Source organism: Salvelinus fontinalis, chromosome 22, assembly GCF_029448725.1.
Source record: "Salvelinus fontinalis isolate EN_2023a chromosome 22, ASM2944872v1, whole genome shotgun sequence".
NCBI classification, from domain to species: Eukaryota; Metazoa; Chordata; class Actinopteri; order Salmoniformes; family Salmonidae; genus Salvelinus; species Salvelinus fontinalis.
This window is the reverse complement of record NC_074686.1, coordinates 17,612,124-17,627,504: the sequence shown is the minus strand read 5'-3', so window position 1 is coordinate 17,627,504 and position 15,381 is coordinate 17,612,124. Positions and strand designations below refer to the sequence as shown.

At 40.9% G+C, this 15,381-nt stretch overlaps 1 protein-coding gene and 1 long non-coding RNA gene across 2 annotated transcripts in view; both read right to left on the bottom strand.

Annotated features, from left to right (window-relative positions):
- Positions 1-4,283: 4,283 nt before the first annotated feature.
- LOC129819959 (frizzled-1-like) lies at positions 4,284-10,455 on the bottom strand. Its single transcript, XM_055876700.1, has one exon. It carries the CDS (start codon positions 8,314-8,316, stop codon positions 6,763-6,765), a length of 1,554 nt encoding a protein of 517 aa, XP_055732675.1. The 5' UTR covers positions 8,317-10,455; the 3' UTR covers positions 4,284-6,762.
- A 5-nt stretch (positions 10,456-10,460) lies between these two features.
- LOC129819967 (uncharacterized) overlaps positions 10,461-15,381 on the bottom strand; it is an 8,541-nt gene continuing 3,620 nt past the window's right edge. Inside the window, exons 2-3 of the long non-coding RNA XR_008754135.1 lie at positions 11,874-11,940; positions 10,461-10,720 (exon numbers count right to left, since the gene is read on the bottom strand). This is a non-coding gene — a long non-coding RNA (uncharacterized LOC129819967). The remainder of the gene's footprint in view (positions 10,721-11,873; positions 11,941-15,381) is intronic.

Below are 15,381 nucleotides of genomic sequence, written 5' to 3'. Positions count from 1 at the left end.
ACTATTTGAGCATTAATTCAAAGTCGTGCTCTATAAATGTCAGGAATTGTGAAAAACTGAGGTTAAATGTATTTGGCTAAGGTATATATATATACACGCACACATATACACACACATACATACATACACATATAAACTCAGAGAAAAAAGAAACGTCCTTTTTTTCAGGACCCTCTTTCAAAGATATTTCGTAAAAATCCAAATAACTTTAAAGATATTCATTGTAAAGGGTTTAAACACTGTTTCCCATGCTTGTTCAATGAACCATAAATAATTAATGAACATGCACCTATGGAACGGTCATTAAGACACTAACAGCTTACAGACGGTAGGCAATTAAGGTCACAGTTATGAAAACGTAGGACACTAAAGAGGCCTTTCTACTGACTCTGAGAAATACCAAAAGAAAGATGCCCAGGATCCCTGCTGATCTGTGTGAACGTGCCTTAGGCATGCTGCAAGGAGGCATGAGGACTGCAGATGTGGACCGGGTAATAAATTGCAATGTCCGTACTGTGAGACGCCTAAGACAGCGCTACAGGGAGACAGGACAGACAGCTGATCGTCCTTGCAGTGGCAGACCACGTGTAACAACACAAACTTCTGACCCACTGGAATTGTGATACAGTGAATTATAAGTGAAATAATCTGTCTGTAAACGATTGTTGGAAAAATTACTTGTGTCATGCACAAAGTAGATGTCCTAATTGACTTGCCAAAACTATGGTTTGTTAACAAGAAATTTGTGGAGTGGTTGAAAAACGAGTTTTAATGACTCCAACCTAAGTGTATGTAAACTTCTGACTTCAACTGTACATGTGGTAAGGCCACACAGAAAGTTAGCAAAAATCTGGTAGTTTACTGGTAAACTTCAAAAAATGTCCTCCCTTTGCAACTTATTTAACCTTTTACAGCAGTGGGCTAAATCATGCAGTCATATCAGTGCGGTATGTTGGTTACTTGAGCGCATCTCATATGGGTCTCAAGTGAGCATTAGGCCCATATGAGCAGGAATACTTGATTTAGGGTTGCAAAGCTACCAATAATTTACCAAAGTTATCGGAATCTTCAGTAAATCTTCTGTAATTGAGTTGAGTTGAGTTTGAGTTTATTTTTACAGGGACAGTGCACATTAATCAACGTTTCAGTAAAAGTGCCGGTTTTAGCCAGCCGGCTAATTTTCAACCACAGTCCCTGGGCAGGTTAACGGTCACCTGACATGTGCTTCTAAATCTACATTGCTTGCGGTTTGGGGTTTTATGCTGGGTTTCTATATAAGCACTTTGTGACATCTGCTGATGTAAAAAGGTCTTCATAAATACATTTGATACCATGTCAGATATAGAGTTGAAATATATTACATTTTGAGTTTGAATCCCAATATTACACTTTATATACATCACAGAAGACTGAAAGATAACAAAACCGTTTGACATAGACACACCGGATTTTCTGCAGTTTTTTTTGTTGGTAAGTTTATTAATTAGGAAATTATGAAAGATATGAATAACATTCCACGCATGAGGCCACTAGGTCATTTGACTGCAGGAAAGGGTTACAGTTGCCCCCAGAACTATTTAAACAGCATAAGCCCTGTGAGTGTGTGGCATCCCGTTTTTGTGCAGATTCCAGGCACAGGCACACATATTATTTTTCTCCCTTTCAAAAATACTTTCTCATAATGATTCATGACATAGCATTCCTGTGTACAGCCAAACCCGTTATTACCCTCTAAAATGTAATTATACCTTGTTATTTCGTTAACAGTTGTTAACAGACAATGCTGGAGTTGACAGACGATGGAGACATGGGAATTCTAAATCATAATTTTGGTCCAAGACAGCAGTGTGTAGGTGTCTAGTCTAGAGGGAGCACAATCCAACGTTATAGAGAGAGAGAGAATGCCTCAGGTATGATGCTGAAGATTCCCATGGCTCCTTGGCATTGATACAATAGGAAAAAAGGAAATTATTCATTATGTACGGTCAATAAAATATTGAACATTATCATTTGCAGTGCTGTTTATCACATTTTCCATATGCTATCAAAACCAATAACTGTGAATCTGACAGAGGAAAGTACATAACTAGTTTCGCAAAAATGCACATTATTATCTTCTGATAAAAAGTAATTATACTAAGTCACATCATTTGGGATGATTGATGTCATCTGGAATGTCACCTTCAGGTAAACAACAACAAACATATGTAGAGAGAGAGAGAGCTGATTGGTGTTCCAGAGTGTTAGATGTACAATGGCAGGGTTATAGACCAACCATGGCAACACAAACACCCCTTATACATTGCACTAATTCGTCAGTAGCACAAGTAGTAAATGAATGGGAAACATCTATGGAAATGTACACACACACACACACACACACACACACACACACACTGACAGTGACAATAAAATCCATAAGCTACAGGATTGTAACAAACCTAGCCTACTAACATCATGTTATGTAAAATGTATGTTCTGCTGTGCTGTCAAAAAAAGGTCCCATCTGATCAGGAACTGTCAGTTCCTTGTTCTCTCCAGGTCATGGATACAATAACAGTTAAGGCTAATAGGCAGAGGCTTGGTGTGTAGTAGTAGGCCTATATGAAGCAACCTGTAACATTTCTAAGTATGAAGATGTATGTGGAACTTTCTGTGATCCATGCCCAATTATCTCCACATCTATATGAAACATGTAACCTGTGATATATCTTCTTGTTCAGAACACATGGGACCCACCAAAAAGTTAACAAAAATGCCTTCAACTTTCAGTTTCAAAACATGCAGTAAACAAAACCTGAAAACACATCTCATGGCTCTGTATTGATTTATTTGTCTGAAAAAACCTGTACAAAGTATTTCCTCTCTTAGTTTAGTCTCTGGCATCAAAATTTAAATATGCAAAGTGAAAACAAATTGTAACAGATATCCTTTGGGCAGTAGCGGTGCATGTGTAAAATCACGGGGTAAGCCAATTCAGGAAACAAGTTCCATATTCCATATTCCAACCTATGTTTGCTCTATAACCGGTTAGTTCATATGCCTTTGCCACCATGGTATATAGGCATAAGGCCGAGACAATAAGAAGACACAGTGGCAGAATAAATTCAACCACACCTTTGTTTCATCACAAAACCGGAGAGCAACATCTGTCCGGTGAAGTCCGCAAAACATATTGTATGTAACAAACAGTTCCATGACCTACAGCATGGTGAAGCCATTTCTGCCATTTTCGGACTACCAAACAACTATTGATTTAGAACCACAGAGAGTTACGCAAGTCGCAAAGAAAACAGGAGCTACCTCCTCAATTCTAGCTCCATTTCAACATCATCTAATCCCCTATGCTTAGTCCAATACAGTGACTAAAGAGAGCAAAAACAACTTAGTCCAATCAACGTAAGCTAAATATGATGTAGCTGTCCATGGGTACTGATTTCTGTGTCTGTGTGCGCTTGCAAGTAGAAAATAACACTCACCCTACTTCTAGAGAATAGCCAATGCCATCCTCCTCTTTCATTTTGCCTAAACGGTCTATGACTGTCATAGAGTACACACTTTTAGTTTTTGTTGTCCTAAACTACCTGGCTAAAATGCTTGCTCGCTAGCCTAACTTCCTTTCATCGGCAACAATGATTTAGATGGTACAATGATTGTGACAAAACAAGCAAACTGAAATTAGGCAAACTATTAGAATTTTTGCAACCCGGAAATGGCGGAGCGATTTCTGCATATTGCACCTTTAAATCCACTTCAATCAGTGTAGAATCTGAAGGGGAGGAGACAGGATAAAGCATGATTTTTAAGCCTTGAGACCTGAATTGTGTATGTGTGCCATTCAGAGGGTGAATGGGCAAAACAAAATATTTAAGTGCCTTTGAACAGGGTATGGTAGTAGGTGCCAGGCGCACCAGTTTGTGTCAAGAACTGCAAACACAGCAGAGTTTTTCACGCTCAACAGTTTCCCGTGCGTATCAAGAATGGTCCACCACCCAAAGGACATCCAGCCAGCTTGACACAACTTTTGGAAGCATTAGAGTCAACATGGGCCAGCATCCCTGTGGAATGCTTTTGACACCTTGTAGAGTCCATGCCCTGACTAATTGAGGCTGTTCTGATGGAAAAAGGGGTCCTAATGTTTGGTATAGCCATTGTTGCACTCAGTATTTACAAGCATGACAGTGGTCTTTAGTATAGGCCAGGGGTTCCTAAAGTTTTTCTGCACATAACCCCAATTTGACACTAGACCCTAGTTAATACTGTGTGTTTCATATCCACTAAATTCTAGGTCCAGCAGGCTGTTTCAACACACTAAACGTTTGTATTCTATACCCATTTGAAGAGAAGAAAGTTCTTACATTTTGTTTGAAAAAAATCCCAGATTTTCTCAGGGGACACCATTTCAATTTCACCCCAAGTTTGGGAACCACTGGTCTCGGCCCTATACTTTATTACCTTCTTTCAATGTATACTTTTCTGTTCAGTAACACCAGAGTTGTGTTAATCAGGGCACACAACAGCGAACAGTTAACGTTTTGCAACAGAAAATGAAAAGTATTGGTAGTGCCTCCCTGTTTCAGCCTATTTTCTAGTGAACTCGACCCAATAGTAAATCAACTAGACTGTCAGCGGTTTCAAATAGTCTAATAGCTTTGAATTACCTTTGTTGGCTTACATTTGATAGATTAGTGTTACAGCAAAGGAGAAAGCACTGTACTGTACACTTCCACATTGGCAAGATTTTAGCTGAAACTCTTCGAAATCTAAAAATGTTTGTAACTCTCACCACAAAGGAAGATTAAGTCCAAACCATGATTATAGTGAATAAATTGGGGGTAGATTTTTATTTAAATGATGGTATTCTAGGATTATCTGTTTAATATACACATTGGTAGAAAAAAGGGTGTTAGAAAGTCATCAGCAATTTATAAACATTGGTCGGCATACAAACAACATTGACCTCTATACAAACATAGTGCTATAAAAAATTCATGGCTCTGATTAAGAAAATGTAATACCTGGGTAAGAGAATATACCACAGCGTTAAAACAGAAAGATCAATATCAGCGTTGATGCCTTTGACAAAAAATGTATAAATGGAGAGAAGCAATGTGCAGAATCATCAAGAACAAGTGAACAACATGGTCGTGTTCATTAGGCCATGCAACAGAGAATATTTTGCAATGGATAATTGGACAAGTCCATATATTCCCTCCCTGTTTGTCTGTTTTCTTCTGTTTGGTGCCTAATGAACGCAACCCTCTATGTGCATTAGGGCAGCAAGAGTTCAATGACTGATCTCTATCAAAGAATGTATAAAATTCGTCAGTATTTTTCATTGAGATTCAAAATACCATCCATTATAGAGCTGTGACTCTTTTAAAAAATCGGATGCAAGCTTTGTTTTGTATTATTAACCGGGAAGTTTGGCTTCTGGATGCTGATTGGCTGAAAGCTGTGGTATATCAGACCGTATATCACGGGTATGACCCAAAAATATGTTTTACTGTTCTATGTAAGTTGGTAACCAGTTTATAATAACAATATGGTACCTCAGGGTTTTGCGGTATATGGCCAACATACCATGGCTAAGGCCTGTATCCAGAAAGAAAAGCCTTTAGCTGTGGTATATTGGCCATATACCACTCCCCCCGTGCCTTATTCCTTAATTATAGAATAACGAATATGACATTATTTGCAACATGCATGTATGGAAACACTACAGTGTGACAGATTTCTAAAAGGACTCCTCATTAAAGTTGAGCATGTTTTTCATTCAAGGATGCCAGGTGACTAGAAAGAGGATGGATAGTTGTGTAGACAGCTGGAAAGCTGGATTATTGGACTTCAATCACAATAGATCCACCCACACGCTATTAAAACAAAAGGAACTGGACTGAGGATTTCATTATTGTCAAAGTCAATTCCAGTCATATAGCTTGTGTGTGCAGAAAGTAATAATTCTGGATCTATCCCCGTAAGTAAAAGGCCTTTAAATGAGTGCTAAATTCAAAATAGTTCAATAGCGACAGGCTTTTGTTTACACATAGGGATATTGATCTCATCCCCTAATCCCATATTTCTTTAGAGAAGTCTGCATTCACTTTAATGGTAAAATATCCCCAAAACACAAAATACACATGGTGAAAGAACAATGAATGCTCAGACATTCCATAAAAACATGGTAAAACAAATAAATAAATAGAAACGAGAATAAACTATGAAGAGGCCTGTAACCAGGTTTGAAATAGCGGTCTATGGAATGATTGTGAAAAGGGTTATTATGACCCATAAAATACAGCAAAAGTCCCACAGAACCTTGTTGACTGTTTCTCAAATACAGGGAAGATCAAAATTGCACAGGGGAGTGAACACTGGCTCTCATCCAATTCGTTTTTGAGAAGGGATGAGGAGAGAGGATGCGAGGAGTATGCAATTGAGATCTTCCCATAGTTCACATGAAACACCACTAAAGGGATGACATGAAAAAGTTCAATGGAGCACAAATAGAATTAATGAAAAAGTTCAGACAGTCTAATTCTCCTCATTGAATTAGATAAGAGCTATCCTTTTTATATCAAAGTGTGATTGATTAGAATGAAATGTGTGGGCTATTTTAAATACAAATATGTATATGTAAAAAAGTCTCCCCAAAAAAGCTTATTTAGAACTTTAAAAAAAAAGAAGTGTGTCACAGTAGCTTTTTCTTCAGTTCATGCATTTGTGTGTGTGTGTTCAGGGGACAACAAACAGTATTAGGTCTTACACTGTTGTCTCACCCTGTTTATTGCTCGCCAGTCTTGTATAAAATCTCCTCCACGAATTCAGCGTCTTACTCGACCAAATCCAGAAGCCAGAGGTGATACCCACAATCAACATCATCAGGTACTTGATCATGAAGACGGTAAAGTCTGGCGACATCTGCGGGTGGTGGTGCCCATGGCACGGCACTGCGTAGTTCTTACACGTCCGACTCACCCAACTCTTTTCCCACTGTTCCCTGAACGCCTGCTCATAGAAGTAGCACGCAATGACGACGGTGGCAGGCACCGTGTAGACGCTGAAGATGCCGATGCGCACCATGAGCTTCTCCAGTTTCCTCATCTTGGTGCCGTCGTGCTTCATGATAGTCCGGATGCGGAAGAGCGACACGAAGCCGGCCAGAAGGAATGAGGTGCCCAGGAAGAGGTAGATTAAGAGCGGCGCCAGAACGAAGCCTCTGAGCGCGTACACGCTGTTAATTCCCACGTAGCACACGCCACTCAGAACGTCCACCTGCCCCACCGCCAGGATGGTGACGGTCTTGATGGCGGGTACCGCCCATGCCGCCAGGTGGAAGTACTGCGAGTTGGCTTCGATGGCCTCGTGACCCCACTTCATCCCGGCTGACAAGAACCACGTCAAGGTTAGGATGACCCACCAGATGGAGCTGGCCATGCTGAAAAAGTAGAGCATCATGAACAAAATGGTGCAGCCCTCCTTTTTGGTGCCTTGGATGAGTGTTTTGACGTTGCTGTCAAAGCGGTTGTTGCATACCACCTTGTCCCCCAACAAGAAGCCAGCGATGTAGGCTAATGATACTATGGTGTAGCAGCCTGATAGGAAAATGATGGGTCGCTCTGGGTAGCTGAACCTCTGCATGTCCACCAAGTAGGTCAAAACTGTGAACAAGGTGTACCCGCAGCATAACACAGACCATATTCCAATCCATATTTCGGCGAATGTCAACTTGTCCTCATTGAAGTACATCATTCCATGTGGTTTTGAGGGCTCACACGGTGCACCACAATCCTCCTCCCCAAGAAAACGGTAGTTCAAATAGGGGGGTACTCTCAATGCAACTGGGCATCTAAACTGTCCCTTTACAGTCCTAAACTGCCCATAAGGTGATTCTGTTACATCCGAGGTAGGATTAATAGGAGCGCTTCTATCAGACACGTTTTGCCCGACGCACAACTCTCCCGCTCCATGCGAGCGACATGGAGGCAGTGCTTGTTCCAGCGCTGTACAAACGGGGGCATACATGGAGCAGAGGAAAAACTTCAGGTCAGGAGAGCATTGAACTTTCACAAGCGGATAGAACTGGTACACTTCAAGCCCCGCGTCCTCTTGGTTGGTGTGCCCTAATAAATGTGGCATGATAGTCTCGTTATAGGCAATATCCGTACAGAGAGGAATGGAAATAGGTTGGCAAAAGCCATGTTCAGGAACGGACATTCCACGGTGGCCATGCTGACCATCTGCTCCCCGTAAAAGTGCAAGAATAATCAGAACCAGCAACTGGGAAAACATTCTACAAACTTTGTTGTTCCCCATTCCAAATTAATTCTAATACGTGACTTTATGTCCGCGCGTAAACACGCAGGCTCGAGACCACGGGATTATTTTCCCGGAAAAAAACAAAAGCAGAAACGACAAGTCTTGTATGACAGGCTACATACATTACTTTATATCCTTGCGTGGTCGCTTCCACAATTTACCTCGGATACTCGGAAGAGGTTTTAAATTAATCTGTTGTAAGTGTAATCATTATCTTTCTCCTCCAACTGTCTGTGAGGGTTGCGGTCCGGTATCTAGACTCCCCACTATTTACGTAGGGAGGAGCCTTGAAACAGACTGTAGGTAACTTTTTTAGAATAGTCTCAATCGTCCAAGATTGGTAATATTTGGTTTAAAAAATGTGCATGTCTATTCTATTTTATTTTGCATTTTTCGAGAGAAAACTATATATACGTATCTACTCTACCACCACTATGTCATTATCATATCATATGGGTACTGAAAGTTGCACCCTCCCTATTCCTCGGAGGCTGGTAGACTGCGTGCACCACGCCACTGTCCCTGGTCGGATTAACGCCTGATGGAGAGAGAGGAGGTGTGAAATTAAAGCCGATTGTGGAGTGACAGATTCATAGCTGGCCCCAGTAACCCAGCAGGCTGCTGTGGCCTTGGTGGAAGGGGGGTTTAGGGAGACTTTAGCTATGCCAGCCAAGGAATATTAAAAAGGGGGAAAGAGACATATTGCAGCACACGTTCACATACACATAAACACACACACAAACCAAAAGCCCACTAATGAATATTAGCCAAAAGCCCTATCCTTCTACGTTTGTCACTGCAGTCGCAGCAGCAGTCCGGATCTGGCCACATTATCTCATTTTAATAGGCTGACCTCATGGCTCCTACTGAATTATGCATAGTTTCCCAGTCCCACCTCCCAGTCCTGGCTTTGGTAGTCAGCACCACCCAGCAGATGTGGGTCTTAAAAAGCCTGAAATCTGCACTTTTTTAACAATGCGTCCTTTTCTACACTACAGATAAGAACAAATCTTTTGTTTTGTAATGGGCAGCAGTGTAAAACTGATAATGTACAGGCAGTACTTCGAATGCTGCTTTTTGCTAAAGGTGATCTTTTAATTAACCATTTTCAAACCTCACAACTTCATTGTGCAATTATGTCAAACTATTCATCATTACCACTAGCATATTATTCAAATAGGATTTCACAGGGTATCATAATGTTTATGAAAACAACTGTCTTGATTATGATTGCGTCATTGCTACTGTAGTACATCTCCAGACTTGACTACTAAGAATCAATGCCCAGTAAGCCTACTTCATGTCCTATTAACACCACTTTTGACGGACATTGCTTACCCTCAGTGTTCCTCATGGGTGACCATTCAAAAGCTCACTCCTCGTGAGAGTGTTTCTTGAACTCATTCTGAAATGGACACATCTCCACATTAAGCTACAGTATCTTTTAATTACACAAACAAAATAAAATCCAAATGTATTTGTCACGTGCGCCGAATACAACAGGTGTAGACTTTACAGTGAAATGCTTACTTACAAGCCCTTAAACAACAATGCAGTTCAAGAGTTAGAGTTAAGAAAATATTTACTGAATTAACAAAAGTAATAAAATAAAATAATAAAGTAACACAAGACAATTGCATAACAATATCGATGCTACAGTATATACAGGGGACACCGGTACCGAGTCAATGTGCGGGGGTACAGGATAGTACCGCTGCACTGGCAATGCCAGTGTATAAATACAGGATTCGTTCCTAATTCAATTTGAGTTGAAATGCAGGGAGAATGGCATTTCAAAATGAGAGGGTACATGCTGGTAAAATGTTGAGAATCATTATTTGGGTGCCTGTAGGGGATGTTTGAATACATTTTCATAACTACGCTGGTGGTGGTACCAAACCAAATGTAAAATTCTAACAGTCACTCTGATTGGGATTGACAAGCTCCCCTCTGTACTATTTTAGGTTGCTGCAAGGGAAAGGGGGAAACCTAGTCAGTTGTACAACTGAATGCCTTCAACTGAAATGTGTATTCCGCATTTAACCCAACCCCTCTGAATCAGAGTGGTGCGGAGGGCTTCCTTAATCGACATCCACGTCTTCGGCGCATGGGGAACAGTGCACCCCCCCCCCCCCCCCCCCCATATAGCATCTGTGCTATTGAACCTGTTGGGTCATTGCCCATGTAGGGGTTAAAGGTCAGGGGTAATTGAGGGCCGTGTTCATTAGGGCGCATTCAACATAATAAGAACGTTTGAATTTGTCATTGGACAAGTCCAGGTAATTCTCCATTTTACTCAGTTTTCTTCTGTTTGCTGCCTATTGAACAGAACCATGTAGTCTCCCAGTCTGCATTCTGCGTGCGAAGTGTAGTCCCCCAGTGAGCGCCACTTCCACCACCGCTGCATGGGAAAGATATTTTAGCTCATTCATACCTCGGAGCAACAAGCTGACAGGTAAGAATGAAAACTCTCCCCTCCCTCCTCTCCTCTCCTCTTCCCTATTGCAGATATTATCATCAAATAGAGCTCTAAAGAACACAGCGTATCAAGTTGAATCGCCTCGGGTCTTTGAGGACACTAGTTTAGGAGAGTTGCAGTACAGCAGACTCATGGGGTTGCTGTTCTAAATCAGAGTTAATGAGTGTGAAGAAGAGCATAGTAGTTTTCATCAGTGTATTGTATATAAGGTTTTGAACTGGCAGTGTATTTTTGACTGTACCCCTGTTCAGTCTACTAACTAGTGTACAGAAAAGGTTTTGAGACAATCTACTATTTCTGGTTTCACCTCTTGACTATGTCAGAAAGGCAATGGGAATACTGTAACTACTGTATCTCATACCCTGTAGAGGAGATGTACTGCAGTTCTGAGAAATATTTACAGTGCAGAATTGCCATATTTACAGAAAACATATAATGCCAACTCAGACTCCAAACATATGGAATTATGAGAGAGGGTTCATGAAAGGTTTGCTTCAAAGCCTCCCCTTATATTCAACTAGGTCATGTCCTGGGGGAGAAGCTGGGAAAAGGACAGAGATTCATTGGAAGAGGGGATATATTTCTGGTTGAATTTAAATGCCAAGATAGATGGTAGCAATTACTGTGTAGGGTCTGTTGCATATGCAAAGTATCGTATGTTTATGTCTGTGCCTTGGTTTGAAGTTACTTAAGGAGACATTTTACTCCTTGTATCCTTATACCTCAGCAGATATTTTACTCCTTGTATCCTTATACCTCAGCAGACATTTTACTCCTTGTATCATTATACCTCAGCTATGAGATTTAGATTAATTCAGACGTTGTCGAACGACGTAGAATAGATACTGTTATGTTTTCTGTTTCTATGTTTTGGCCGGGTATGGTTCTCAATCAGGGACAGCTGTCTATCATTGTCTCTGATTGGGAATCATACTTAGGCAGCCTGTTTTTCCACCTTAGTTGTGGGTAGTTGATTTTGTTAGTGGCCTGTATAGCCCGAGAAAGCTTCACGTTCGTTTTTGTTGTTTCTTGTTTTTGTTGGGGACATTCATAATAAAAAGAAATGTACACTCACCACGCTGCACCTTGGTCCGGTCATTTCCCTGACGACGTTCGTGACAATAGCTCCTCCCACCAGCCTCCTTTGGAGACAAGAGTACCGTACATTTATAAATGGTCTCTAGTGTATAAATTAGGCAACTCAGTGCTTGTCTAATTACCCAGTCAGTTTAATGAATGTATGTGTGTTCATAACAATTAAAGAGTACACTTGAAAAGTAAATCTGCTCTGAAATGCGCTGCATATTTCCATTCATTTACAGACCCCTGAGACAGGATGGAAATAGGCTATGATTGCAAATATATATTCATTTAGTGTTCTTGGGGTAAGTTGCCAAGATACTTGGTTTTAAGTTGGCTACTTCTGTCATTCCATGTGGAAAATTAAGTAAAACATATTGTGATGTGCACACACAGTGTGTGTGTGTTTGTGTGTGTGTGTGTGTGTGTGTGTGTGTGTGTGTGTGTGAGAGAGAGAGGGATATGAAGGAGAGAGGATGAAAGAGGTGAGACAAAAAGAGAAAAGATCTGTGAGTTTGTCAGTGTGCATCTGCATGCGTGCGTGCTTTTTGCTTGCGTGCTTTTTGCTTGCGTGCCTTCGCTGAACCCCCATGTTTCAAATTAAAACCTAATTACTCCGGACACGTTTTACATCCCTCACTTCTCCTTTCACTCTTCTCCATGACTTATGTTCCTGATATCTATGCCACGTAACCCACGAGGCGCCAAACTGGAGCAGACTGGGATGGAACAGCGCCTCTTCCCTCCTTTTCCTGATCCACAGCCTCACTGCCAAGCAGATCTCCTTAGCCAAACAATTAGGGTATATTTTTGAGGCCTGGAAATTCATCCTCTAATTATCCGTGTCGGGAGCATGCGGTTTGTGGAACGTCGTTGCCCTCAGCACCCCACAGCAAGTCTTCTTACAGGGATGTGGATATAAGACTGATCGGAAGCAAGGAGAATAATCTTTCAGAGTATTACAGTCTATGAGATTGGGGCATAGGCCATGTGAAATTAAGCATGTGAAAAAGGCCTAGTTTTAGAAGGCAAGCACATGTAAGGTACAATAAGAAATACAGTACCAGTCAAAAGTTTGGACACACCTACTCATTCAAGGGTTTTTCTTTATTTTTACTATTTTCTACATTGTAGAATACTAGTGAAGACATGGAATGATGTAGTAACCCAAAAAGTGCGAAACAAATCTAAATACATTTTATATTTGAGATTCTTCAAAGTAGCCACCCTTTGCCTTGATGACAGCTTTGCACACTCTTAGCATTCTCTCAACCACCTTCATGAGGTAGTCACCTGGAATGCATTTCAATTAACAGGTGTGCCTTGTTAAAAGTTAATTTGTGGAATTTCTTTCCTTCTTAATGTGTTTGAACCAATCAGTTGTGTTGTGACAAAGTAGGGGTTGTATACAGAAGATAGCCCTATTTGGAAAAAGACTAAGTCCATATAATGGCAGGAGCAGCTCAAATAAGCAAAGAGAAACGACAGACCATCATTACTTTGAAAGTTTCTTCAAGTGACGTCGCAGAAACCATCACGCAATATGATGAAACTGGCTCTCACGAGGAAAGGAAGACCCAGAGTTACCTCTGCTGCAGAGGATAAGTTCCTTAGAGTTAACAGCACCTCAGAATACAGCCTAAATAAATGCTTCACAGAGTTCAAGTGACAGACACATCTCAACATAAACTGTTCAGAGGAGACTGCGTGAATCAGGCCTTCATGGTCGAATTGCTGCAAAGAAACCACAACAAAAGGACACCAATAATAAGAAGAGACTTGCTTGGGCCAAGAAACACGAGCAATGGACATTAGACCGGTAGAAATTTGTCCTTTGGTCTGATGAGTCCAAATTTTGGATTTTTGGTTCCAACCGCCGTGTCTTTATGAAACGCAGAGTAGGTGAACAGATGATCTCTGCATTGTGTGGTTCCCACCGTGAAGCATGGAGGAGGAGGTGTGATGTGTGGCGGTGCTTTGCTGGTGACGCTGTCAGTGATTTATTTAGAATTCAATGCACACTTAACCAGCATGGCTACTACAGCATTCTGCACCGATATACAGTGGGGCAAAAAAGTATTTAGTCAGCCACCAATTGTTCAAGTTCTCCCACTTAAAAAGATGAGAGAGGCCTGTAATTTTCATCATAGGTACACTTCAACTATGACAGACAAAATGAGAAAAAAAAATCCAGAAAATCACATTGTAGGACTTTTAATGAATTTATTTGCAAATTATGGTGGAAAATAAGTATTTGGTCACCTACAAACAAGCAAGATTTCTGGCTCTCACAGACCTGTAACTTCTTCTTTAAGAGGCTCCTCTGTCCTCCACTTATTACCTGTATGAATGGCACCTGTTTGAACTTGTTATCAGTATAAAAGACACCTGTCCACAACCTCAAACAGTCACACTCCAAACTCCACTATGGCCAAGACCAAAGAGCCGTCAAAGGACACCGGAAACAAAATTGTAGACCTGCACCAGGCTGGGAAGACTGAATCTGCAATAGGTAAGCAGCTTGGTTTGAAGAAATCAACTGTGGGAGCAATTATTAGGAAATGGAAGGCATACAAGACCACTGATAATCTCCCTCGATCTGGGGCTCCACGCAAGATCTCACCCCGTGGGGTCAAAATGATCACAAGAACGGTGAGCAAAAATCCCAGAACCACACGGGGGGACCTAGTGAATGACCTGCAGAGAGCTGGGACAAAAGTAACAAAGCCTGCCATCACTAACACACTATGCCGCCAGGGACTCAAAGGCCATTAGGAATATATTCATATTGCATCAAAATACACATAGAAACACTATTAAAGTGATGCTCCAGAGCTTTTGTATAATTTCAGCCATTAGTTTTGAAAGTATTACTCACGAGCCAAAACTGGTCCCCGAGCATTGTTCACAATTGTGTACTACGTCATCCATTTCATGTAAATTACCTCCTGCAAAAAATAATGACATACTGTACCAGTCAGAAGTTTGGGCACACCTACTCATTCAAGGGGTTTTCTTTATATGTACTGTTTTCTACATTGTAGAATAATAGTGAAGACATCAAAACTATGAAATATCACATATAATTAATTGAGTTAATAGTCGCATACAAATTTTGTCTCTTTTTTCCTTTATTAAGTAAGGCAGCTCCAAAATGCAGGTGTTTCAACCTAACTCAGTGCTTTCTGTTGTGGTGGGGCAGCCAGCGGAAAATACAGAGCGTAGGGGTTGGTAATGTTCTCTAGTTGCGCTGTGATTGGCTCAGTGTTCTGTCACTCATAGGAACACCAGGTCATCGCAAAATCTACAGGTAGATCTCGAAAATTCAAGCTCTGTAGGTGCTGCCATAGAGTTACATTAGAAATGCCCATCCAAGAAGGCAAAAAAAATCAAAATGACGTTATATCTACAGTAACTTTGATTGGACTGATCATGTCCACATCATATTTTCTAAATCTTAACTAGCAAGCTAGCAGTCATCATCATGAATAAAGTCGACAATC